This window comes from Ornithodoros turicata, chromosome 8, assembly GCF_037126465.1.
Source record: "Ornithodoros turicata isolate Travis chromosome 8, ASM3712646v1, whole genome shotgun sequence".
NCBI lineage: Eukaryota > Metazoa > Arthropoda > Arachnida > Ixodida > Argasidae > Ornithodoros > Ornithodoros turicata.
The window spans coordinates 2,544,321-2,571,775 of NC_088208.1; the positions used below are offsets into that span (position 1 = coordinate 2,544,321).

Genomic DNA, 27,455 nt, shown 5'->3' on the forward strand with positions numbered 1-27,455 from the left:
ACACCTCTGCACTGAACGGAATTAAAAAAAGCTTACATACATTGCGTTACTGGTTGGTGCGAAGTAGCACTTGCAAATTGATATGAACACAGAATTGGGATGTTCTCCTTCGTTGCTTGCTTGTTTACTGCTATCACTTGTATGCTCATTCATAAACACAGTGATCAATAAAGCAACATTACAAGCTTTGATATCTGTAGAATGTATTTTACTGTGTAATGGCTGTCCGGTTATTCCAGAAGGGTATATGGCAGACCGCTATTGTTCGTGAAAGGGATACTGTTGTGATCAAGCAGTGTTCAAACCATCCAGTGTACCGCTGTCAAGATGGGAGGCAGTCAATGCAGCATACAAGCACCTGAAAGAAAAGTGAGAGCTTCATCTCAGTGAAAGTGAATAAACATGCACATGGTCAAACAGCATTTACTGCATCACACGTCAAAAAGGCGAAAGCCTTTGTGTGCTTCAGAAGGAAAGTTTTCCCTTATGGCATGTACAGCACATGCTTCGAGGACTTTTCTGCAGCGCTTTCAGCTTTCCTAATGTCCCCAGAGCCACCTGGTAAACTGTTCGTAGGCAACGTACCGAAACTTTCTGCATGTACCATGGACAGCGTAAAGTTATGATATGTAACTTTATTAATAAAAAACCGAAGGCACACATGGATGAACTCACTTGTTCACTTTGCTGTTCCTCTTAACAGCGTACTCGTCGCTTTCTCTCACGTAGCAGTAGGATACCTGGAGCAACTCAGTCTTCAGCCACAGTATTTTAAAGTACACATTTCTTGAAATGCAACCGCTGCGCTGCTTCAATAATGTCTCATTTCGCGGCAACAAAGGCATTCTTCTGCCGTCTGCATCGACACGCATGTGCCACAAGGACACCTGAACCTGAAGAGCAATGCCATATTTCCGCTGCGAGGTTCTCAACATTTTCATTACACATGAAGAGTGTTTCCTACGGCGGCTGGGTGACTGCAATGACGGTAATTCATCCTCCGTCGACGATTCTGCGGATGATGTCGTGTCATAAAGCGTCTACCGCGTGCACTCGTACGGACAAACGTTTTGCGGGCGTGACTGCTGGACTATCTCAAGCTCGAGGGCATTCAAGTTTGGAAAAATCAAAATCACACGACGTGGACCTCAAAACATGACGCCTTCGCCAGAGACCGGGAGGCGAATTAGAAAGGCGGGACTAGCCGTAGCCGACACCAGCCAACCCAGTGTTGTGTCTGAGGGGAGCTTTGCGCTCGAATGCAATCTTTGAAATTCGATTACTCAAAGAAAGAAAGGATTCAAAAAGAAATATTTCGTAACTGAGATGTACTCTTCCTAGGCTTTCATAAAATCATAAGGTAATCCTGAGTTGAAATTCACTTTACAGTTCCTTTAAGGCCGTCTGTGCGCCCGTCTCATACCTCTGTCGGACGGGCACGAATACGATTTTAAGGAAACGGCATTAAGAAAAGACCGTACCTGAAATATAGCTTTAAACACTCGAAGGCTGCCAGACGGTATCCGTGGAGGTGTTTTGACAGTGATGTCTACACGGGCAAACACATCTGCGAACGTTGAATGAAATGTTGTTAAGTCACATTTGTTCTCACTGTGAGTGCTCAGAAATAACGTTTCATTTTCACTTACCCAACTTTTGAAAACCAGCAAACGATATTATTGACTGATTTTAAAAGAAAAAAAATTGAGATGTTAGTCTCGAGCCACTCGGGACTGGCTACTCCTTAGACGCTTTCAGACATATGTCGGCACAGTTCCCTTAGAAGTCGGCCCAGGACGCACATTCCCCCAGGGCGTGAGTCGTGACGTTGCCCACATACGTGAGGCCGACAACGGCAAGCCCCACCACCACCACCTACGCTTTGTTGTGCACGCACAGTTTCGGACGCAGACGACACAGTAGCGCATCGCTATCGAGGGTAACACTACGAACTGACAAGATATGATGACAAGTAAGTGCAAACGTTCACCAGAAATACCCAAGACGTTGAGAACGAAAAAAGTTGACAGTGCATTATGCCTCCTAAAAACATTTTATTTCGAGTTGAAGAAAATCTGCACTATCCTGTGCGCGGCCTTTTGTAACGGGACTTCGACAGTTTCGGGAGAATGTCGTAAACGGTCTTGCGGGAGCTCCGTTGCATTCAGACCACAGTTTTGTCGCAAAGGCCGTATGACCGACAGTTTGCCAACAACTTAATGACGGAGGTACTTTGGACCGTAACCACTGAGGCCGTAGGTGCACCCGTCTGGCAGCGGCAATAAGCTATACGAAGATCTTACAAAATGAGAGGAATTTGGTTTCCGAGGGTTGTAAATGAAATGAATGAGGAAATGAGCAAACACTTCCATTATGCGGACCTCAGTTGGAATGGAACGGGGCTGGAGGAATTCGGAAACTCCGCCTCGGCTGTTTTGCTTTCACCGTTACCGTTTTTGACAGACGCACCTTTACCGAACTCCTTTACCGTTACCCATACAATTTTCGAAGAGATACCTGAACCGCTTTCTATGTTTCGTACTGTTGATTATATCTTTACCGTGGGTTACTTCGTCCTGTTCATAATCTTGCACATGCTTTCACGTTTTGAACAAGCCTGGCACGCATGCCAGTGGCAATGCGTGCACTGACAATAAATACCCGAAAAAGTTGTTGCGACCACGCCACCGGTGCATAAACTCAAAAGTAGTGAAGAAGAAGATTCCAGTTTCACGCCACGAAAGAGCAGAAGAAGGAGGTTTGCTTCAAGTGCAGCCAGCTGGAGAATAAATGGCAGAGCATCAAAAGGGTTCGCAGACTCAATCACAAGGTAAGATTATTCCAGTATACCATTCATATCCATAGCGCATCCCTACAGGCTGCGGACGTCCTGAATATCTGGTCAACCATGTGGCACCCATGGGATGTCCCAGAACGACATTCGTGTTTGGATTTTGTGCAGTAAATGAGAGATGTCCTAGATACACAAGATGGACAAAGCGGGGTAGTTGGTACAAGTTCATATCGGCTCACTGCAGCAATAGACGCGGACAAAGAGTTAGAACATACAAGAGACAAACTACCTGCAGACTCTCAACTAAGAGAAGTTTAAGGAAAGAGGAAGTATTTGTAGAACAAACATTGTGCGTTATCAAGGGGATATTAGTACAGGGTATACAGGGCATAGAGATCAAACTCTACGTGAGATAACGGAGGCCTTTGCCATTCACATGTTTGGTGAAAAATGTGTCACCTCCCCTTCCGTATCACTTGCTTACCAAGAAAAGGAATATCTTAACTGGGTACATAATTTATTGAATCTAGGTGAACCCTCAAGGTCAGGAGTATGACTGCAAAACCTTCTAGGTTACCACGTGGTAAACCTGTGACCTTATGACGTGTACTCTACTGATATGCCCTTGATGACGAACAATGTCTGTTCTACAAATACTTCCTCTTTCATTATACTTCTCTTAATTGAGAGTGTGCAGGTGGTTTATCTCCTTCTATGTTCTAACTCTTTGTTCGCGTCTACTGCTGCAGTGAGCTGATATGTCCTAGATACGTCTGCAGGATATCGCGCTTTGGATATTTGAATTGAGGGATCTCTGAGATACCCATGAAAGATTCAGTACACGACATCTTGGGCACTGGTTGAACGTCACAGGAATGTCACCAGATCGTCGCCTGAATATATGCGAATAAGGCGGACTGATTTCTTATGAAAGTATTGGAAACTTTCGTTCGTAGGGATCTTCTAAACCACGCTAAATTTGTACACGAAACAGTACGGGTGTGTTCCTCTCGAGTATATCTAGTTTTTTTTTTAATACCTGAAGCGAGTCACTGAATTAATTTTGGCGAATTAAAGTTTGTGAGATTTCCAAAAATGGCAATATATGGGAGATGCAACGAGATAGCTTCTCACGGCGCCCACGACTGCGATACCTGGGCTAAAATGTGTCATTCTCTAGAGTAAGAGTCTAGGAATCGACTCCAGTCAACAAATTCGATAAACTTACAGTAGTTTTCCAGATCCCTACCCGTAAAAATAATGGTTTTGCCGTCTACTAGCATTCTCTGCAATTTGGAGCCATTCCGTGGTCTCTTTCGATAAGAGAGCGCGCTCTTCTTACCTTTTTCTTCTTGTTCTGTATTCTCCGTCACGGATGCGGAGATCGCTGGAGCTCATACATGGGGTTTGGGTTGCGCGCATGCGCCTCAGAGCCGTTGCTATCTCTATGCATTGCTTCGCATGTTTGCTCGCCTCAGAGACCGCTTGTAGGTGCATCACTTCGCGATTGTTTGGAAAGCTGGTTTTCTCACGTGGAGTCTTGCGTCCACATTCTTAGTGTGGTTTAGTTGAGCAAACTGGTTCAGCCTGAATGCTTCGCTCGGATGTCTCAAATCGGAAGCACCAGCAGCTGTTTTTCTTTTTTTCTCTTGTGATCACGGCTGTAGTGGAGTCGAAAATGAACACAAATATTCGGAAATTGAATATGGGACAATTAAATGTTCTGAGGCTGGAGCACATAAAAAAGACAAATACATACGAAGCCTCAAGTGCCTAGGAAATTAATGATGAAAGATGGTAGTCACTGAAAGGGTTAGCCAGCTGTAGGACTCGAACCCGCTAGAGCCCTGGACCAGTAGTCCAGAAAATGTGGGTTCAAGTCCTACAGCTGGCTGACCTCCTCAGTGACTTCCACCTTTCATCAAGCTTATTTGAGCTGTCTCTGGTCGGCGCTCTCACTTTGGGTGCACAAAGGGGAAGAGAAATACACTAGTGATACGCTGAGCAGAGCACAGTCAGGTCTTCGTATTCAATACGCCCGCATGCAGGGGCGTCGGAACTGGGCCCAAGCCTAACCTAGCCTTATCTACAGGACAGCATACAGTGCAGGGTTCAGTTGAAGTAAGACAGTCGTTAGAAAAGCCAGACAGCCGAGGGTTTTCTCGACCTATATTTGTTTGTTGAAGCTCAGAACAATTACTTTCTATCATGCATCTGTGTTGATAAGTTCGGTGAGTACAACAATAGAAGCTATCGATGCGTTTATTAGAAAGGGCTCGTCCAAGAAGAGGCCCCGAGCTTTCATGTTTTGGCGGGGGGAAGGGGAGGAGGGGGAGGTGCAGCGGGCTTCGGTCCAAGAGCGAACGGAAAATGTGTATACGTGTGTTGGTAGACAAGGGAACGGTTGCCTCGATGAGCTCCCCCATGTTACGAGTCGAGTGCGTCTACGGTACCGTGTGGGCATCACCGGAGCTCCCCTCCTGCAGGGCGGCTCTCACTCCTTTACTTTTGCCGTGCACGGTACTTCTAACTACTGCGCAGGCAAACTTTTCTAGGATACTATTTTCTAGTATTTTTGTTACGTGCTCTGATTACACTCATTCTAAAGCTTGCACTGATCTGTGTCTGATTGACATGGGACAGAAAGAACAGGTGTAGTTGTTGTAGGAAGACTCTAGTAAGTATCTGTAGTAACTGTAGTGACGCCGTCCATAAGCCGGGGGAGTTCGTAAATCGAAGGTTTTTAAGACGAGGGTTTACCATATATCGCAAAAGCAAATGAGTCTCTGCATGGTACAAGGATAACTATGCAGGAACTATGCAGGAACTATGCAGGGCCGTGAATAGGCTACACCGTACAGCAAAGCGAACCAGAACTATGGCACGAACAAAGAATAATTAGCATCCCTTCTGTGGCTTGTGTGTACAGTACTTACCGGCTTCATCGAGCATCTTTCAAGTATAATCGCATAATGCGGTCTCGTTGCGCGCGCGCAATGTGGACTAAACCGCGAAAATAACGCGAAAATGAAGCATTTCAGCTGAAATGCCCACATCTTAAGACTACGAAATGCGGAATGGTTGTCGATACTCAGGTACTATCTTTATGGACAAACCCCGACAGGCAGATAAACGATGACAAAATTTTAGTAATAAGGTGCCTCGGGATGTGAGCGCAGCCTGTCGACACACCAACCTTTCAATACGCATCGAGTTAGACCGTGTAACAGCAGCGCGCACTGAACTATGTTGAGAAACACGATGGGGATCGGATTCAATCCGCATTGGAAGTGCAGTATGATAGGTGTATAAGGCTATTTTTCAGGAAACAAGGAACGGAATAGAAAACACTACTTAAAACCCCTATTCAGATAGTTAGGGTAATTATTTCGCTCATTCTGATCCCTCCCATTCCATGTGTTTTCTTTTATTTTGCATACAGGTTGATTGTCTATAAAAAGCAAAAATAAATAAAGATACAAAAGACCATTCTCTGCGTTCGCTATTTTGTCTGCTTCGTCATTGTTCGTGCCCTGTCTCACTTTATCCGTTTAGTCTGTAAACGAGTACACAGCTCTACTGCCGACACCTTGACCTCGATTGCCTCTTGGCACTCAACTTATGTTACAAGTTATGTAATGTGTTGTGGTTCCTTACAACAACTCAACTTCTAAGTTGTTTAGGTGTTCTTATTCTTTCCTCTAGTGATATAGTGATATAGCTTGTCGCTGTTTGGATTGTGTCATGCTTTGTTCCCTTTATCGATTACAAGTGTGCGACTCGTGCAGCTTTTAAGCGTTTGTGTGCATTCTTTCATCACTGAAGTGAAGCTTCAGCTGTGTGTTTTCAGATTGTCGCATAATACAACCAAGGACTGGTCTTGAGAGTCTGGCGCAGGAGACTATGGTGCACATGTGGATGTGTCGTGGACCAGGTGAGCGAAAAATTAAACCCACTCATGTGAAATTGCTGGACAAAAGTCTACGGAACACGCTCCGGCGCGTCCCTTCCGCGCTGGCAACGATGAGTACCGTATACGGACTCACATGCAGGTGACTGGGTTACCTGGGCACATGTATGTTTGTCCGTACGGTCCCATTCGCCGCTGGCGTGTCACCCCGAAAAAAGAATGAGCCGTGGCGTGTTCAGGAAACTATTGACCATCACCGTACGTAATTCGAAACTATAGCGAAACTCAAGAAGGCAATATAATAGAACATAACATAAACATAACATGTAAATCAGCCTGCCTAGTCCCGGCGGCGGGAAAGTGGCGCCCCCATCGCCCGGCAGTGTTGCCGTAATAGCCCTCTTCCGCAATTACGGTGGGGTCACCACGGGAGAGTTGGCCCCCCACGTATAGCTGTGCGTGGCTTTCCCGTGTTTTGGGGAAAGGGGGTTCCTGGCGGTTGAGCAGATCCGGAGGTTGTGTTGGACCCTCTTGTGGAGGCTGTTCTGGGCCCCTGTGGTGAAGCAACACACCGCTTTGGCCCGTGCTTCCAATAGACGGGTGGTCCTGGAAGGCACGGCCAGGACTATTCAGCTGGTCGCCATCTCTCTTTTCATTTCCTATTTCTCTCTCTCTCTCTCTCCTGCCCACTTCTTCCTCTTTTCACCTTCTTTGGCGGCAAGTGTCAACCTTGTGCAGTACTACTACTTTAGAACATTGCACTCGGGTATAGTGCAGAGGCAGTGTTAACGTGTGGGACACGTTCCCTCGTTGGGCACAATGGTGGGTGACACACTTCTGCACCGAATCACTTCCTCCACTTTATGGATAACACACACTCAAAAAAACCTGATCGGCGCCACAAAAGGCACCGCACCGAAGTTCAAACATTACAGCTGTAATATATTTAGGGGAGTGTCCCATATAACTGGCTCCTTCTAGGGGCATCATCCGAATAGCTCTTTTCCAATGATCTCGTGTCCCTCGTCTTCCTCCTCGTCCTCGTCGGGGCTACATTACTCCGGCACTCCCATCCCTCCGCAAATGGTAGGGAACGATGTTTCCCACCGACGCCCTTTCCTCACTTCCATTTGGTCCGATGTAGGTTATGGCCTCCAAAACACCTCCAATCTTTACCACGCGCTTGACCGCATAGGGACCCTCGAAAGGGTTCCGACTCCCACGCAAACCATACGGCACCAGTACGAGATCCCCTGCTGTAAGTTTCGGCATCCTGTTGCTGTGACGCTGGTCGAAGTTCTTCATACGCCATCTGTACTTGGCCCTCGTTTCGGTGGTCGACGGTTGTTCTTCCAGCCAGATCCTGCCCTCAATACCCAACTCCTGATCGGCCTGAAGGATGGGAACCGTATGAAAAGCGGCGTAGTGGGGACTACAACCCAGTGCTGCGGCATGTGACCGGTTATGATGGCGCACTCCCGCCTCCAGGGCACACTTCCGACTACCGACTCCTGTTGCGTGCTTTTGGTCTTCCCGTCCAAAACTCGGCAAAGGAAAGTAACCTTCCCTTTGAAGAATTTGCTCTTCCTGAAGTAAACCTTTACCCCTGCACTGCTGAGCGCCCAGAGCACTTGTGAGAGATGGTGGCTATGTTCTTCTTGAGTGCGGGAGTAAATAACGATGTCATCAATGCAGACGGCGCAAAATCTCCCTTTGGACGGCTTGAGGATGTGGTCCATGATCTTCTCGAACCATACGTCGGAGTTCTTCCAGCCGAACGGGAGCAGATTGTACTCATATATGTCGAATGGCGTCATGAATGCCGTGTACTGTTTATACTCCTCCGCAAGGGGAATTTGCCAGTATCCCTTCGTTAGACCGATACATGAAAACAATTTACATCCCCCCGTCTCGTTGATGATATCATCGATGCGGCGCATCGGGTATGGGAAGAGGTCAGTTTGCTGGTTCAATAGGCGATAGTCCGTCCATAGCCCAGCATCGTTTGCAGCTCCTTCTGGAGCCAGGCCTTCCTTTTCCTTGACAGCGGGTGTGGCTTCCTGCGTATTGGTGTGGTGTTGGCCAATTTAAAGGGGACGGCGTACCCAGCGGCCGCCGGTGGGCAGGGTCCAACATACTGCAGGTCTGGATACATTGCGGCTACCTCCTCGGCCCTGGTGGGCTTCAAGCGTGAATCCTCTGTGGTGATCATTGCAGAGGCGCCTGCCTCAATGTCCACCCTGTCATCCCAAAATAAGTTCATCCGCATTGCCTTCATGTAGGGCCTTGATAGCAGGAAGCTATATTCTACATTGTCCATGACAAGGGCTTCAACAAACAGCGTTCGGTTCTGATAGGCAAGGTCGACGGTCGTCCACTCATTTAGCTTGCGGCAAACTCCGTCATAACTCCGCACAATGATCGGTCGCCGCTTAGCGACGCTCGCATGGTCGATCTCCTTTCTGTTCACAATGCTGACGGTTGCCTCGCTGTCGACTAAGGTTTCCGTAGACCTCCCATTGAGCATTATCGTCACATATACTAGGTTTTGATTATTCAGGTGCACAGTCTCGTTTTTTATCTTCGGGCTAGACTGTGAGCCCTCTTTTATTCGTTTTTCCTTCGTCCCCTCTGAATACTCTGGGCTCTGGTGCGTTCACTTCATCGACATGATGAACCCCGTTCTCTGGGCGAAAATTTCTACCCTGGAAGGTGGTCCTCGCTTGACCACGTGTCCCCAGGTCGCTTGACCTCGACATTCTCGAACCTCTTAATTGGATCGCCCTCGGGGGCTTTCGTCTGGCGGTGCCCGTTCCACGCAGAGTTATCCGCAGCAACAGGTGAGTTCCTCGACGTTTGCAGGGCTCCTTACTTGTGCCTGTCGTTGGTGATCCTTCGGCATTCCCAGTACTACCAGCGGAACCACGGACGTATCCGGAAAGTTTGGGTCCGCTGCTTGTAGCAGTCTTCGTTTATCGAAAAAGTACTCGAGCGTACTTCCGGACCTGTACCTGAAGGACAGCGCTTGTTGCCTCTTGACGACGGCATTCAGCTGGAACGAGGTCAGGAAGCTTTCGCTCCACAATGTCCAAGTATCAGCTGCATGTTCCACTGTTCGCAGCTTATACCATGATTTTGCCATCTTCTCGAGGAAAAGCCTCAGATTTTTAATTTTATCTTCTTCGGCGTTCCAGTGGTTTTTCTCACGCGCGTATTCGTCAAAAGCGAAGCCATCCTTGGGGCCTTGCGTTGGTACCGTCGAAGGTACCGTTGGTTGGTAACGTTATTTTGCTTCCTTTGATAGAAACATTTTAACCACTCCACCCAATGCTTCTCCTGGGTGATGACAGTTTTATACCTTTTGAGAACGTGTATAGTATTTTTAGGGACACTGGGTTTTTAAAGGATCTGTGATTTTAAATACCAACGTAACATTACGTTATGCGCATTATGGCCTTAGTAGCTGATGCGCCACGAAAACCCCAATCACCATCATCATCAGCTCGCCTAGTTGAAGCTAACATTTCCCCTGAACCTGGAAAAAGACACTCGAGAAAAGTATCCCTTGGACGTACAGGAACAGTGCAAAATGAAGTGCGATGCATTCGTCAACCTTTGTTTCTGACCGGCATTCAAACGTTTCGGCGCCCACTTCACTGACAGATTTTGCATGCCCTTACGAAAATCAGCTTTTAATTTTTGTGAACATCTTCCAGAGTTATTTTTCAATCAATTCGGTACAATATCAATGTCATTTGAGTTAGCAGGAAAACATATGAATTGAACTTTTGTCGTACAATGCAAAATACTGCTGCGTTGCCATTGCTTTTCTGTTGGGCTTTAAACCGTTGAGATGGTTCACAAAAAATTCAATAAACCGTTTCATTGTCCTTTTTTTCAATTTCTTTGATGATGTGCCTGCACGCAGCTAGATTACAGCCAACTGGGCAGTGCACTGCAAACGGGAAAACATATACAGCCAGTCATCCCAGTAAACCATTTACGTCCAGGCAATATTTATGTGATATCTAATTCTGGATATTTTGATGTCTGCTGGAGATTCGTGAGGATCCAACTTACATCTACAGGACGTCCGTCAGATGCATTTTAACTTTGTCATCGCAGATATGTCCTCGCAAGGTATTCTAACGGATATCGGGACAAAGAGTGGACGTCACAAATAGTTCTGACTTAAAATTTAATGTTTACTTGGGCTTACTTACTTTTAGTTCAATACATACCTGAGACGACGATGCCACATTGATATAAACAGAGTGCACATTTATTACCAAATATGTTACATATGTTGATTATTACATGCTTGTCATCATGTGCGTGTTTGTTGAAATAAAACGCTTCGAAAATCAACAACAGGAGGGAAAAGTCCAGGATTTGTAGCGTGCCCCGCCAGCGTTCAGCCACACTTCGACACACAGTACACCAAGGCAGACCAGGTTGACAAAGGTGCTCTCACCTTAAAAAGAGCAGACTCTCTTTTTGTCCACTCTACCACGTACGCGGATTTGAAGGGAAACCAGAGCATTCACAATAGTCTCTCTTGACAAAATGCCCAGTGCATACACTGAAATACAAGTTGTTGGGACACATTCGTAAAGTGTATTGAGCCGTGATCCAATTGTAACGGTGAGGGGGTACTTCTTTGCAATTAACTCGTGTATCTGCAGAGTCAAGGTACAACCAATAACGCTTCTGAGATTCCTTCCTGTCAAATGCTCCCAAGCAGCACACAATATTGGGCCCATATTGACTGGTCATTGGCGATACGGGTCCAATATGGGACCCGTACACGGGTACGTATCCCGCCAATATGTAGTGTACGCGGGCAATATGGGGCCCATATTACCAAGATTTTCCCAATATTGGCTGAAAATGGGCAATATGGGCCCCATATTGCCCAGTTTCAGGCAATATCGGGAAAATCCTGGCAATATGGGCCCCATATTGCCCAGTTTCAGGCAATATCGGGAAAATCCTGGCAATATGGGCCCCATATTGCCCACTTTGAGCCAATATTGGGAAAATCTTGGTAATATGGGCCCCATATTGCCCGCGTGCACCTACATATTGACGGGATACGTACCCGTGTTGCACAAATGCCCAAGCAGCACGGCAAGATTGAACACTGAAACGTGTGAAATACTCAGTTCAGTAGATCGTCACATCCAACAACTTCCTGCAGATGATACACATTGTTCAAAACAGTCAACGTACGTGGCAATCCTAATGTAACGTTCGCTAGAACTCAACATTCCACGTCTCGAAAGTCGCCGCCATCTTCCATCGCGATGCCAATGCCAATCGGTCGAGCCGACTGAGAGCAAGCGGGTTCTTTGAGCGAAATCACGCGTCCTACAACTAACGCGCATGCGCGACAGCCACAACGGACGTTTCATAGGGCTAAAATGTCGCTGGTTGCTGTAATGATAACGGAATTGTGGCAGGTAAAGTAAAAAACACAATGTGTGATAGGAATGGATGGCTATTCTGTAAAGTTAGGTGATTTCAAGTTGCTGCAAGCAGTGTAAATTGCTCTGCCGTATGTCCGTCACCGTCTCGAAAGTGTTTCGCTCCTTTGTATTCTCGGAGCGAGTTGGAAATTGTTAGTTCACAGAATATTACGGTCCCAATGAAGGCTTCTGATGGATCTTTGGCATTGCCCGTTCTGTGGGACTGCTTGTGTCCTTCAGCAAGGCAGGTGTAGCACTTGTTTTTCGTTTTTTGAGCAATGCTGTAATTTTTTTTTCAAACATTTGGACGTGGGTCGATTAGATCTGCAGAAATAAAAAAGCAAAAATCAGACAAAAGTTATATCAGTGGTCCATAATGCTTTATTATTATACATGGACTCCCCGTTGGCGTTATCACAGAAATATTGGCAATATTGCTGCAAAATGGGCTTGCCAATATGGGCATCCCATATTGGTCCAATATGAAGCCTGGTTGCACTCCCCATATTGGTCCAATATTGGCAATCCTGGCAGCCCACCTGGGTCCAATATTAGACCAAATTGGCGTGCTGCTTGGGCTGCGTTTTTAATTCAAGCTAGTCTATGGTGTGATTACCCACTTAGTGGAGCTGTAAAAGTGATCGAATTCCACTGTTGCTGCGCGAGCGTTACGAATAGATAAATACTTTCACGGCTAGCAGCACGCAAACGATAAAAAGTATAACGCTCTTACTTGTTCCCCCATATCCAGTTAGCGTTTACAGAAGTTTTTGCTTGCTTTCAGCACAACGAAAATGTGGCTGTCGGAACAAGATGTCATAAACTTTACATTTATTCGTATATCTCCAGGCGATATCCTGTGCATTCAACCAGTGCCCAAAATCTCGTGTACTGGATCTTCCATGGATATCCCAGAGATGTCCGAGCTCCTCTCTCCAGTCAAGTATCGAAAGCGCGATATACTGCAGATCTAGCTGCTGTAGATATCGCATGGTTGTCCAGATATTCAGGACGTTCGCGACCTTATAGGGATGTCCCATGTATATGAATGGTCTACTGGGATAAAAGCACTGAGCGATGAAAACAGAATTTTCAAACTACAGTAAGGCTAGCAATGGTTACGAAGAACCAGATAAAGCAGTCAGCCGTCATGGATTAACAGTAGAAGTCAACACACGACAGCAAAATTTCTAAATTGACATACATTCACAAAAAGGTCAATATATCCTAACCGTTAATATGATTAAAAGGTGATTACATACAAAATGTAGGAATCATTGCAAGATTAATTAACTCGGGGGGGGGGGCAAAGTTTTCTACCTGTATATACAAGGCAGTAAATGCTTGTGATGTTAGCTAGGGTGCTTGGTCAAAGCGACCATCAGTGAAGGTTCATACTCAGACTGCTAGCGTGACACGACCAGGAATTGCGAGATGGGTACAATTCAAAGAGGAAGAGAGGAATTACAAGAGGATACGGAGGTACCAAGCGAGCTGAAGGTAGCAAATGAACCAGTCTCGAGTTTTTACGTTACGAGTTAAAAACTGTTGTAGTAGCAGTGAGTGGTGAAAAATGCAGATGAACCTGGGCCAGGCGGACTCCAAGCCTAGCGTAGATACACATGAACAACGCTGAGATGCCTTGAAAAGGTGAACCTCAGTGGTTGAAGGGCTGTCTGGGAAATATATATCAAGGTGTCAGGAAAGGTTTTTAAATGTGTGGTGGCAGCAGCAAGACTGGCCAAAGATCCTTCACGTTTCCCACAGAATGTCCTCACAGGGACCGGTGTCGTTCTCTGCACCGTTGCTGCTCACTCACGTACCTGCACTGTCTTCCAGCACTAACTCATGACAGTCAGCGCCACTTTTCTTAACAATGACTTTGCCGAAATTGACAGTCCCCAAACACAAACCGTACGAACTCGACCAAAACTAAGGGGTCCAACGGTCCGACACTAAATGAACGTAGGGGCACTTATGTCCACTATATCTCCATTTTGATGCACATTCTACAGCTGAAAGTTGTATACACCTGAGAGCTTATAGAGTTCAGCGTATTAGGGCAGTAGTAAGTATTGACCATTAGCTGCCCACAAGTCAACAAGGGGTCTGGACACCATTACTTAGCAATTAATTACTAATTAGGACCCCCACAGTAATTAGGATCATCCAGGAGGCGACCACACTAAGTGGAGAGCATCCAATTCGTGTCCGAGCTGCCTTGTGTGTTATGAACAACTGGGTCATTCCAGGCCAAATCACCCAAAGGTCGTGTTCAACCCCCCCCCCAATTTTGCTTCCAAAAATTATCATAGCCTAGTAAACCATTCATATCCGTAGGACATCCCTATAAGGTCGCGAACGTCCTGAATATCTGGACAACCATGCAATATCTACTGGATGTCTCAGAACGACATTCGCGTTTCGGTTTTTCCCAATAAATAACAGATGCCCTAGGTACATCTGCAGGATATCGCGTTTTGGATATTTGACTGGAGGAAGCAGCCTGGAGATCCCTGGGATATCCATGTAAGATCCAGTACACAAGATTTTGGGCACTGGTTGAATGTCACAGGAACGTCGCCAGGACTTCGCAGAGAGATATACGGATAAATGTGAAGATTATGACATCTTGTTCCAACAGCCACATTTTTGTTGTGCTGAAAGCAAGCAAAAACTTCTGTAAACCTTAACTGGATATGGGGGAACAATATGGGGGGGAACTGGATATGGGGGAATATAAAATCGTTATATATTTTTATCGTTCGCGTGCTGCTAGCCGTGAAAGTATTTATCTATGTGTAACGCTCATCAAGCAACAGTGGCATTCGATCACTGTTACAGCTCCACTAAGCAGCTAACCATATTATAGACGATAGCTTGAAATAAAAACATAGTATCTGGCAGGAAGGAATGTGAGATGTTATTGGTAATACCTTGACTCTGCAGATACGTGAGCTACTTGCAAAGACAGCCCCTTTCACCGTAACAAACATTTTACGTCCAATATACTTAGAATGAACGTGTCCCAACAACTTCTATTTCAGTATGTGCTCTGGCCTCCGGCCATTTCATAAAGAGAGGCAACTGCGAATGATCTGATCTCCCTTCAAAACTGAGCTCGCTGTGGAGGGGGCAAAAAGGAAGCCTGCTGTTTTTTAGCGTTTTGAGGGGTGAGAGCATTTTTAACAATAACACCTTAAATAATAACCTTGGGCTATGATAATATAATATACTTACTGATCAAACTACACACAGTTTCAAAACTACTGAATTACGGGGTTTTTATACTGGCGCTGTACAATATCCACCTCATATCCACATGTCTATGAATGACATTGTCTGGAGATTCCTAGGATCAGAAAACAGAGGTAAAGTCCAGCTCCCATGGATATCCAGTGGATTTAGTTGGACCCTCACGAAAATTCACTGGATATCCAAATATCCATGTTGTGACGTCTTATGCACGTTTGTGTGCAGTCGGTCTGGGAGACTCCTTATTGCAAATAAATATATTTTCCCAAGTTTTACTGGACAATGTTGAACCGTTGTCGATTTAGGCGAGGTCAAAGTAAGTCATAATTGCAAAAACCATGCCACGAAAAAGTTAGCTACCAGAAAAAAAGTTTACTCTGCCAAGTTCTTCCCTCGTGTTTCATTTCTGGCCATTTTAACAGGGCTGCTTTTTGGCGCTATTTCTTACATTTCTCTTTTTGCACAAGCTGCAAGGGCCAAATAAATTCAGCATGTTCTGGACCTTCCATGCCTCAAAATCACATGTTTAATTTTAATCCCAAATGCTGTATATTTGGTAATGTTGGCCGTATTCAAAGCCATTTATGAAAATGAAGCGGTTGGCCGAGAACAATCCAAATAGGTGGAGATGACAGATCAATATCTATGGTAAAGCAGATAAAAAAATTGAGAAGTGTAGCGTGCCTAGCCAAGACCAGAGACAAAAGCGGCTGCCGTTCCCGTCCTAGAACATTTTCAGAATGCCACTTTATTTTCCTCCACACGCGTTCATGCCCCACCATCGTCCTCCTCCTACATTACTCCAGAGCTCCTTTGTCCATCCCTCCGTGGATGGTAAGGCACTATATTTCCGATGGTAGCCCTTCCTTCCGTTCCTTTTCGCTCATGATGAGTCACAACCTTTAATATACCTCCGAACGTGATGAGCTTCTTTACGGTATAAGGCTCCTCGAACGAATTTCTACTCACTCGTAGACCGCAACGTACGATCATCGGTCTCCTTCCTCGAGCTTCGGGATCCTGCTGTTGTGGCGGAGATCGAATGCTTTCTTCATGCGGTGTCTCTATTCTGCCTCTGTTTCGGCGCTACGCGGACTCTCTTGTAGCTGAGCTTTGTCAGTGATACTGAGCTCCTGATCAGCCGGTAGTATGGGCACGGCCCGGTAAGCTGCATACTGGGGGCTGCATCCCAGTGCTGAAGTATGTGATCTGCAGTGGTGGTGCACTGCCGCCTCCAGAGCACACTTCCACCCTCCTCGGTCTTCAGGGTAGTATGCTATGTAGCCCTTAATGTCACGTACGCACACTCGGCAAGCCCATTCGCTACAGGATGGTATGGGGTCATTGTGTGTACCACTGTGCCTCTCTGCACGGTCCACGTCTCGAGTTTCCTGCTACGGCAAGCCGGCCCGTTGTCTGAAATCAAAACCTTCATATCCCGGATCATTTCACGCTCTAGGAGGTTGATCACGGATTGCACGTCCTCATTCCCCCACAGGCGGCAACCATTCTTGTCGCTTGGTCGATCGCGAGAAAGAAGGCCTGTGCCCTGGACACCCCCTGCCCCTTCTTCTTTATCTCTGCAAAGTCCAGGTGGAGTACCTCAAAGGGGGTCTTTGAACGGGGGGAGTACCATTGTGTCTGTCTGTTGCCGGTATTTTGCATTATGCAGCTGACACGTTTGGCACGGCCCGACGTACCTTCGTACGTCACGTTTCATGTTCTTCCATTCGAAACGCTTCCTTACCTTGAGGTAGGTTCGCCAAAATCTGTCGTGTTCCCTGGATCCGGGACTGTCATGGTACAACTTCAGGATTTTGCGGACCTAGGTGGCGGGTACGTGAAACTTCCCTTTCGGCTCCAGGGGGTTCGAAATCCATTGGGGCTCCTTCGCACAGGTTCGAATCCTGTCGACCGCACCAAAAATATAGTGTGCCTAGCCAAGGTCAGAGACAAAAGCGGCTGTTGGCCGTTGCCGTCCTAGAACATTTTCAGAATGACACTTTATTTTCCTCACCACGCGTTCGTGCCCCATCGTCGTCCTCCTTCTACAAGAAGGTGCTTTTCGAGAAAAGTGAGAAAATAATTTTTATATCCTACCCACTCTACACCTAGTTAAGCTGAGAGGCGCACAGCTGGGTCGCGAGGATTTGTTCGGCGAATAACGTTTTTTCGTGTGGTGAAGTTTTCCGATCCATTATGGAGGACCAGAACAGACATTATATACAGATAAGTCACATCTATGCGTCTACCGCGTACTAGCCCAAGACGTTTGTAGCGGTAGCCGCAATGAAGACGACACCTGGCAGTAGGTGCTCACGTTGAATAAATCGTGCAGTAGTTCAGTTGTCCATCGACTGCAATCAGCCTCGGCCTTTCTGTCTCTCTCTGTCCCCCTAAAGTGGTGACACGAACGTCTCCACAATAGCAAAATGGACTGGGACGCCAAGCACCGCCGCAGTGTGCACTTCGCCATCCGTCTACCGCCTTACATTAATTCATGGCCAAATATACTGTTCTGGCAGGCGGAATCGCAATTCACTCTGGCCACCATCACTTCCAGTCCACGAAATATCACCACGTTTTACCCATCCATCCTATAGGCTTATGGGTCATCTCACTGGTCTCGTCAGTCATGGCGTATTAACGCGCATGGCATCAGTCTGTTTTGCAATCACTCAGCCTCGGGACAGCGCCTTCAGCGACCTGCTACGCCAGTTTCCTTCCCTAATGGCTCCCTGCGACTGGACGAAGCCGGTGAAGCATTCAATGGTTCACCAGTAGCTGGTCATCACCACTCCACACGGTCCCCAAAAAGGCCGGAGACTGGAGACCTTGTGGCGACTACCGCGCATTAAATTTGGCAACCATCCCTGATCGCTATCCGCTACCCAACATCTCCGATTTCACTGCGGGCCTTTCGGGAGCAATCGTTTTCTCTAAGATAGACCTAATGAAAGCCTATCGTCAGATACCCATGGCGGAGGAAGACCCCCTGAAAACGGCGATCACACCCTTTGGCCTATTCGAGTTTCTCCGCATGCCCTTGGGGCTGCGAAACGCTGCACAATCATTCCAGCGATTCATCGACAACATCGCCCACAGACTTCCTTGCATTTTTGCTTATCTTTACGACTTGTTTGTAGCCAGTGCTTCACTCGAGGAGCATCATCAACCTTGATGAGCCTTGTTCGAGTGACTCGCCGAACATGGTCTGCTCATTAACGCTGACAAATGCAGGTTTGGTGTTTCCTCATTGGAGTTCCTCTTACACCGGGTTGACGCGCAAGGCATTACCCCACTTACCAGCAAAGCCGAGAGCATCCAAAACTTTAAAAACATAACATACATCAAAATACATACATACAACACAAAATACATACATAAACAAACATAAAAATGTTTGCTTTTGTTAGTACGCGTCTGCTCGTGTTTAGTATGTGTGGGAGGTCGTAGCTGTTTTCAAGCATTCTTCGTGAAAATTCAGATTTTATCGTATTATGCTGTCCGAGTAGAAGTGATTTGCCCCGTTTGATTTGTGCGCCCTTGTTCTGTGCTTTCTTTACATGGGAATAATGCTGTTGTTTATGTGGCATTACGCAATATTTATCTGATTGAAGAAATAGGTGTGTTCCTCTCAATTGATTATTGATTATGAGCGTGTGCTTCGGTTTTTGCCATTACAGCGATACAAGCAAGACTGTTTGTAATTTTTCCCTGCTCTTTCCTTCATTCACTGGTGTTACGCCGAGTAATGCTGCTTGGCAAACCCAAATGGCGTTCTATCACGAAAGGGGCTTTTTTGTTTTTTTTAGATTTTGTTGGGTGCTCGATATGTTGATGAAGTTTGCAGTTCTTGATTTTACAGTTCTGGCTATTTGAATTCAAATGCTTTTATCTGACTCCAAAGTAGAAACTCCTATAAAGCACGTCTCCACGTGCATTCCTGATCGATTTTGTTTGTTTGTTTTTCTGATTTTCGCCATCAACTGACAATATCCATTACACCTGCTCCGCATATCTATTGTTTTGCAACCACGTATAGATGTTCATTGCCTGATGGTTACCTGGTAGAAATTCAGAGTACGAGTGGAAGTTATTTTCCCTGCAAACTAGGAATATAATTTGTGCGTAAAGCGAGAAAAAGTGATGCACGTGTAGTTACATACAAAAATGAACTTGTGCATGCTCAATGATTTTCTGTAGCAGGATTAAGCCTCTTCCCCAATGAGGAGTGTTTTGTATGCGATGTCGCTTGTCTAGATTTGTTTAGCAGTGTCTTTCTTGTTGCAGTTTTTACCAGCCAGTATATTGTTGTTGCTGTCATCTTGTGTTAGCCCTTAAGTTTTGCAACCGCGTGCGGTGACGCTGTGATCATTCCTCAGCGCTGTGTCTTAAGGCTTTTCCTCACACTGTCTTATATGTGCCGTTGCATGTCACGACTTGTTTAGTGTAATCTTCATCCGTAAAAATTCAGAATGTATCGTATCATGCTGCCCGAGTAGAAGTGAGTTTTTCTGTTCGATTTGTGTACCCTTGTTCTGTGCTTTCTTTACGCAGGGATGTGGGTCTTCCTTCTTTCACTGCTTTTGCGCAGAGGAAGAACGCTTTGTAAAGCTGAATAATGTTATATCATGAAAATGCAGTGAAAACTGCAGTGAAAATGCGTTCGTTTGTTTGTTTTTCTTTGTTTGTTTGATGTTGTTAGGTGCTCGTTATGCTGATGAAGTAAGCTGCTTGCAAACAACAACTTTATTTTCAAAAGGAGAGTGGGGAGGTTCATCGCCAGAGGCGACACTCTACACCATATTATGCCCGATACCCCCATATCAGCCGATAGATATTTCTACAGACATTTGTGCATCTGAGCGCAGTGTAGAAATTCCTATGAAGCTCGCCACGCTCAGGGGTTTTTGATAAATTATTTTGAGTCTGCTTCACTACACGACAGGACCCAGTATGCTGAAATAGGAAGAGAGAAAAAGTTGGAGTGTTTGATTGATAGTAATCGAAGTAATATCACATATATGGAACAGTTTCCATAATGAGTAGAATTACGTTACATAATGAGTAGAATAACCTAACCATGGAAACGTGATCAGAAAGGCTATCTTCTATGCTCTTCTTCTAAATCTATCTTCGCTTGCTATTATTTGACACCGAATGAGTAAACCGCCAAAGAGCTGTTGATATGAGCTCATCTAGTATTATGTGCACAAAATAAGTCTAGTGAACCACATTACTTCACAAAGACACATGTTTATGCGAGAGGACGCACACTGTGTGTAGCCCCTCATACACCACTGAAACGCTTCATAATTTCCAGTATAACATATGTTTACCTCAAAGGGGGGAAAAAGAGCAGGGTAGCACTTCACGAACAGGGTAGCATCGGATAACCCCTGAAAATCTCCATAAGATATCTTACGGACATATCTAGCCGAATAAACCGTGGAGTTGCTTTGTGTATATCGCCCAGATGTATGCACAGGACGTATGTGATGACCATGATATTCCCAACTTCTTTTGGATATGCTTGGGAGATTGATAGTTTACTGGGTAAAAGTATAGTTGATCTTATTAAGAGTAGTACGGGCTTTTTATGATAGTTTTTCTAAACTGCAACGCAAGAATGAAAAACATTAATATAATATAGTAGTGCAAACACTTCATATATCTATTCCCGCAATGTGGTTTGTCTAGTCTTCCGTCGTGCGCGAGTGGAACTTTGCCCTGGCTTTCACACCTTTTTTCTTAGTCTTGCATGTGTAGCCTCAGAAAATCAATATATGAGCATAGAACAGTTTGCGCATCACGGGTTACATCAGCCTAGTAATGATGTTGAGTGTTCCAGGGTCCCAATTATTATTTTAGAGAGCAGTGGTTCGCATAATGGGAGAGGACTTCATAGTGCTGTTGTGATTCTAATCATTGAAAGTACCAAGGGTGCTTCCTGTCTCTGGGGTGAAAATGCTTATCAGATTTCATGGAAGGTGCCTTTTTTTGATAAATTTTAATTGTGAGAGTGAATACCTTTAAGAGTATGATCAAGAAAATGATCTTGCGACTCAATAAATAATAGCAGGTTTGTCTTTGCCGCTGCTCCGCCCCACTCGAGAGGTCCAACCAAGCCAAGATCCAAACCTCTTCAGGCAAGACGTGATGAGGTCACGCAGTGGCTCTATGTTACAGTTGTCTGTAGCATTGCGTGGACCATTAGTGGAGAAAAACTGTAGCTTCAGAAAATGGAAGGTTGATCGATGATGTGCATTTTCCCGGACGGATTTACGAGGAGGGCTGTGTTTGAACTTGTCAAACTGAAACCGAACCAAATTGGAGGGCTTGGTTTCGCGAATGGTCTCTTGTTTGCTGCCTTCTACTGAGAGAAAAGTAGTACGAAGGTCGCATCCCTTCCGGGGTGTCTGTCTCGTCTTGCCCCACCATACCTTACAGCTACAGGAGCAGACATTCTTCTTTCTGATATGTTAAACAGGACTGTAGGTTCCTTCATTACTCAATTTAACTTTAATGTGTATTTTTCAGATCCTGTGGTGGGAGTAGGGCGTCCATTTGAAGGGGAGAGTCACAGAGCGTACAGTAAGTAGACATTACTGTAAGTACACAGATTCCGAGGAACAAGAAGATAATTTAATACAGTATTGGCTGGTGAGCTCATAGCAGCGCCTGCCGTAATCTAGTCGTGTGTAAGGGTCGATTCACTTCGTTGCACCAACGGTTCCTCACAACTGAAGTGCGCGAGAAACTAAGCGAACTGATTTCACATGGTGAGTAACTGGCTGCGTTATAGTGTTCTATGAGCTCGTGAGAAAACGCGAGAAAATGCCATCGTCGTCGTCTTCATCCACTTGCACGAGAACAATAACTGAACAAAATACAATTTGCAGTTTGCACGGTTGGGAATGACATATTCAAGAACACACGTTCCCGCAAAATGTTTCTTGACGTGAACCTCTGGAACAGCTTCGATGCTGCTAGCGTGTTCTTTTCTGGTTTGGGGAATTTGGGGAATTTGAGTTTCAGACGTGTCCCGACAGCCAGCCATTACGTTTGGATGCCGTCTTCGGAGGAGAAGCCAAGTGATTGACAGATTGTGCCAGAAGACTGCCAAGGAAATTGCGTGTGGGGTAATCTCATTTTAGCTCGTGCAACCAGGTAGCGCAACCCGTTATTTTCTATTTACTCGTTCAGGAATACAAGGTTTTGTACAGAGACAGGTTCTATTGTCAATGCTAGCTCTGGGATCTTATTTTGTTACCTTATTTTGTTAGCAGCTCTACATAGCTAGCACACTGCTAAAAATGAACTTCACCGCATAGCACGCTCCCAGCAAACCATCTCGAATGATATTGTGTGCTCTGATTTGTTGAAACCGACGCGTACGCCTTTTTGTGACAATTATGAACAGCATATGCGTCACAAAAAAGGCGTACGCCTGCCGTTTGCAAGAAATCGGGAGAGATAACGAGATCATTCGAGATTACGGTTGGCTAGGAGCGTGCTATATGGTTAATTTCTAAAAGTGTAAATGTGTACGTTAGGTAGGTCAATATGTTCATCCAGATCAATCGACCCTAACTTTTCGCCGAGTATGGAATATGAATAGAAATGAAGAAAACATCCCCAAGAACACACGTGGTCCTCAGAATGTCCCACAGTGTCATCGTGTCCTCGTCCTTCGAGGTGTATCCCCAGAACGTCCTGACGGTAACACTCGCGGACTGTCCGTGAAGAGTCATTCAGGTACGTCCTGTGCCAGTCCTTGTGGGTAGCTAGGGGGACGAGAAATATTATTTTGTTTAGTTTACCTGCTCAGACTCCCTAAACACATTTGTTTTGTTTTGAGGCCGATCCTGGAACCTGGCCGACATTTTTCTTAAATAAAGGGTGGCCCAGCGTAAAATTCCCTGACGCCAAAAGGAATGACTGTCTGTGATACATGAAGGACTTCTTGTTGAAAGAATGGAAACTCGCCATTCTGTCGCACTGCTTTTGACTTTCAAAGGTTCCACCTGCATGTCTCAAACCAAAGGGAGTAAGAAACATAGGCATTGGAATGAAGCAGATATAATACCTCAATCAATTCCTCGCTTTGAGTTTCTTTTTCCTTTGCGTAATCGAAAGCAACATGGACAGCTCACCCTTCGTTTGGCGTAGCAGGCGAGCAGGGCTCTCGAATGTACGGAGGGTCGCCTTATAAGCAAGAAATGGTATCTATTTTGGCTTCGGAAGATAATTCTTTCGGAGTGCGTTTCGTAGTGGGTAAGCTTGTGCTTGTCCCACCTTATAGTTGGCAATACGAAGGTTTCTCAGGCTTAGTGTCCTTGACAAGGTTCTGTTTCTCGCTGGAACAATAAAAATGCTGCCATAGCTTTGGTATCATTGCAATTTGATGTAACTTCTGTGAGCACTTGGCGGAAGTGCGTGCCAGAAATAGCAATATAAAAGAAATCAAAGCAGGGACTTGACGGGAAGCATTGTCTTCCGTGTCTAAACGGTCCTAAATTGGTCCCTGAGGGTGCGCGACGGACAAGCTCGGGGACGTCATCTCATATGCCAATGTGGCAGTATTATGACATTCTGAGGATCACATTTTGACATCCTAGGGATGCTATACCTCTCCCCATCTGACAACCTTAGGATAGCCCTGGGACGACAGTGTGTTCTTGGGGATGCTTAATCGTGGGTCATTTTTGAGCATACGCGTAATCTCTGACGGATACCGCGCCCAACACATAACAGGCGCACCCAAAAGTGTGCTTGTTGGGCGGTGTTTAGCATTTGAGCGTGGCGCAACAAATGGAAAGCCAACCGTGACATCTCGAACACGTTAATCGCATTCTTCACTACAGTTCCTATATCCGTAACGGTATTCAAGTATAATGGGTGTGCCAGGAACACCCTTCGCGCAAACATTATCATTTTCGGCATATGCTCATCTACAGAGACAAAACTTAATTGTGTCGGTCGTAGCGGGTTCCTAAAGGGAAGCCGCAATGTGATCGATTTTTGTTGAATACATACGCAGTGAAAGAGAGTTGTAAAACGTCGTTTCTTCATGCAGCATACAACGTCTGGCAAATGACAGTGCAAGGAGCCAACAGCAATCTCCTATTCCTTGTGAACAAAGGTGTGTAAAAATATTACTGTATCAAGTATTACCGATGCGTCTGCGTTAACTGCCACGGTCTCCCAGAGACTCATTAGTCGATTTTAGCATATGGTACGCTGTGGCCTCTGCGCACGTAAGGGGTAGCGTTGGTGGCTGTGCGCACGCGCAAAATATAAACAAGCTTTGCGCAGTGCGCAGGACCAACACGTTATTCCTTACGTATGCAAAGGCGACAGCGTAAGACATAGGGAAACCCACTATCAAGTTTCTACCATCTGCACGTGAATATTTTTATTTGTTAATACGCTGACAAGGTTGGTGGTACATGAAGCATGAAAGCAAGCGACTGTGAAAATGGCAGTAAACAAATTGCGGGGTGACCATTGTCTGTCTGCCGAGTGCACGTTAATATTTTTAGTTATTATATATCTTGGCAAGGTTGGTGGTATATGTAGTATGTAGGCGAAGAACTACGAAAATGGCACTAAACACAAATCACGGCGTGACTCCTGAAGCAATCGATTGCGCCACATGACCCGATGATGTGTTTGCGTTCCTTTCGGCAAGTCTTTGCATCACTGCGGATTTATCTTCATATTATGCCAAACTTTATAGTACTAATGACAATAATGATTTTCCTTATTTTCCTTAGGTGTCCAAGAACAACTGTTGTGATTTCAGCGTTAGTGCACCACATACAAAATTTACATGCACGTGCTTTTTGTGGTAACGCAAGACAAAACGAGGAGATATAACACTTGCAGTTAATTCAGTGGAGGGTGATAAGTCAATGGATGTCAATATTATGGTTCAAATACATCAAATACATGTAATTCAACTACAACATCGAACAGCTGATTGGACATAGTTTGCTAGTTGTATCATGTAAAAGAAGCACGATCTCCTCTCAGTCACATGGGGGTGCGTGGAGGCTGAACAATGCAGTATTGCTATCCTGATTCCACGAGCAAATCATACACCATTCTTCCCTCAATGCTGTTGCGCGATTTTTCAGAAGAAATGGCAGACTGAGACTTCTGTTACTGGTAAGAGTATAAAACCTCCTCATACTCGTACCACAAATGCCAGCTAGTTTGTTTGGGTGAAACATAGGCATGACGCAGAAGGAAACAGGACGGAAGTTGTGGGGTCCTCCCTCGTACCCACGTAAGAGGCTATTGCTTCCGATTGGCCTTGGGCTATCGAAATCCCCATGTTCAAGGGAGGACCGCAGCAGGACAATGGGCGTGTGGAAAACATGGGGGAAAAGACACACAGAGAGAGGCTGCGACGGGCGATGCGTGCGGTTGTGTGTAACTCTTTGGCGGCAATGATTAAACGAGTCACAACTTTTGTGTCCGAGTCATTCTCGTTTGGCAATAGGGAACGGCTTTCGCTATTAGGACATACACAGTTGGGTTAAAGGCTGACTGGGAGGTTTTACCCACATCTGGAGCCCAACGATGGGCTATTCCTTTGTTTGTCATTTAGGGGTGCGCGTAGTTGTGTGTGAATCTTTGGCAGCAAGGAGTTAAACCAATGCAAGTTGCACCTCCTGTGTTGCAGGGATTCTTGTTTGGCAATAAGGGACGGCTTTCGCTATTAGGACTTCCAATGTAGGGTTAAAGCTGACTTGGGACGATTTACCCACATGTGGAGCCCAACGTGGGGCTGTTCCTTTCTCATGTAGGGGTCCGCGTGGTTCTGTGTGACTCTTTAGCGACCAGAATGTAACCAACCCAAGTCACATCTCTTGTATCCGAGTCTCTTGCGCCTCGACGAACACATCCTCGTGGTGAACCCTGCAAAGTACCTCTTTGGCGTCCATTCATTGGACCTCCTAGGGCATCACGTATTGGCAGACAGCGTTTCCCCCTTCCCTCCAAAGTGGGCGCCACTCAGCTATTCCCACCCCATTCCTCGCTTCCCAAGCTGCGAGGGTTTTGGAAGCTGGCTAATCTCCATCTCTTCTTCTTCTACTATCAATATCAATGCCAATATCATTCGACCTCTGACGGAACTTCTTCGAACACACACGAAGCCTCATTCTGTCCTGTCTCGTCCTCCTGAGCTCTCGAATTCCTTCACAAGATCAAGACAGTTCTTGCTTCAGCCACCCTTGCTAGTTCACCCGGTCCCATCTGCCCCGTCGTGATTGATGGTTGACGCTTCTTGTCATGCCATGGGCGCTGTCCTCCAGCAATTTCAACACCCGGGAGCATAGGCTCCCTTAGCTGCTTCTTTCGCGGTGGCTTAGGGCCTCAGAAGCAGGATACAGCACGTTCAGCCGGGAACTCCACGCTGCATATTACTCTGTCGAGGCACGCCAATTTTTTACGTTCACACTGACCACTAGCCTTCACATACATCTTCAGCTCCAACAGGTACATTAATTCCCTTACTGCCTTACGTCGTCTGTCACTGATTTCCGAATTCGTCACAGAGATCCGATTCGTCCCTGGTGAACAAAATACTGTCGCCGAAGTATTGTCCCCCCTTGTCGTAGATATATGCCGTTTGTTCACCTGACGCCCCGGGCCACAGCACAAGGCGACGATCCGGCGCTGTGTCATCTACTTCCTGACCCTGGCTCACACTTCCCGCGCCTTCAAAAAGTAAGTCTGCGCTTCTCCACCTCGGACACCGTGTGTCACGTATCGAGCACCATTCCTGACCTGTATTAGCATCCTGCACTACACTTCAACGCCTTTCAAGAACTGCGTAGTCTTTGCCACCCGGGAATCCTTGTCACGATGCGACTGTTATCTTCATGCTTTGTGTGGCCCTGTGTGGCCGAACAAAGATATTCGGCAGTGGGCTCGAGCTTGCGCCCCTGCCAGCAGGTGAAGGTTACCCACCACACACGAACCCCTGCTTAACCTTTTCCCTTGCCTGGAG

At 46.0% G+C, this 27,455-nt stretch overlaps 1 protein-coding gene across 1 annotated transcript in view; it reads left to right on the top strand.

Moving 5' to 3' along the window:
* Nucleotides 1-6,648: 6,648 nt before the first annotated feature.
* Nucleotides 6,649-27,455, top strand: part of LOC135365834 (phospholipid scramblase 1-like) — a 40,309-nt gene continuing 19,502 nt past the window's right edge. The window contains exons 1-3 of the mRNA XM_064598534.1: nucleotides 6,649-6,728; nucleotides 21,971-22,024; nucleotides 24,510-24,575. Of these exons, the coding sequence (XP_064454604.1) occupies nucleotides 6,698-6,728; nucleotides 21,971-22,024; nucleotides 24,510-24,575 (151 nt within the window). The 5' untranslated portion in view covers nucleotides 6,649-6,697. The remainder of the gene's footprint in view (nucleotides 6,729-21,970; nucleotides 22,025-24,509; nucleotides 24,576-27,455) is intronic.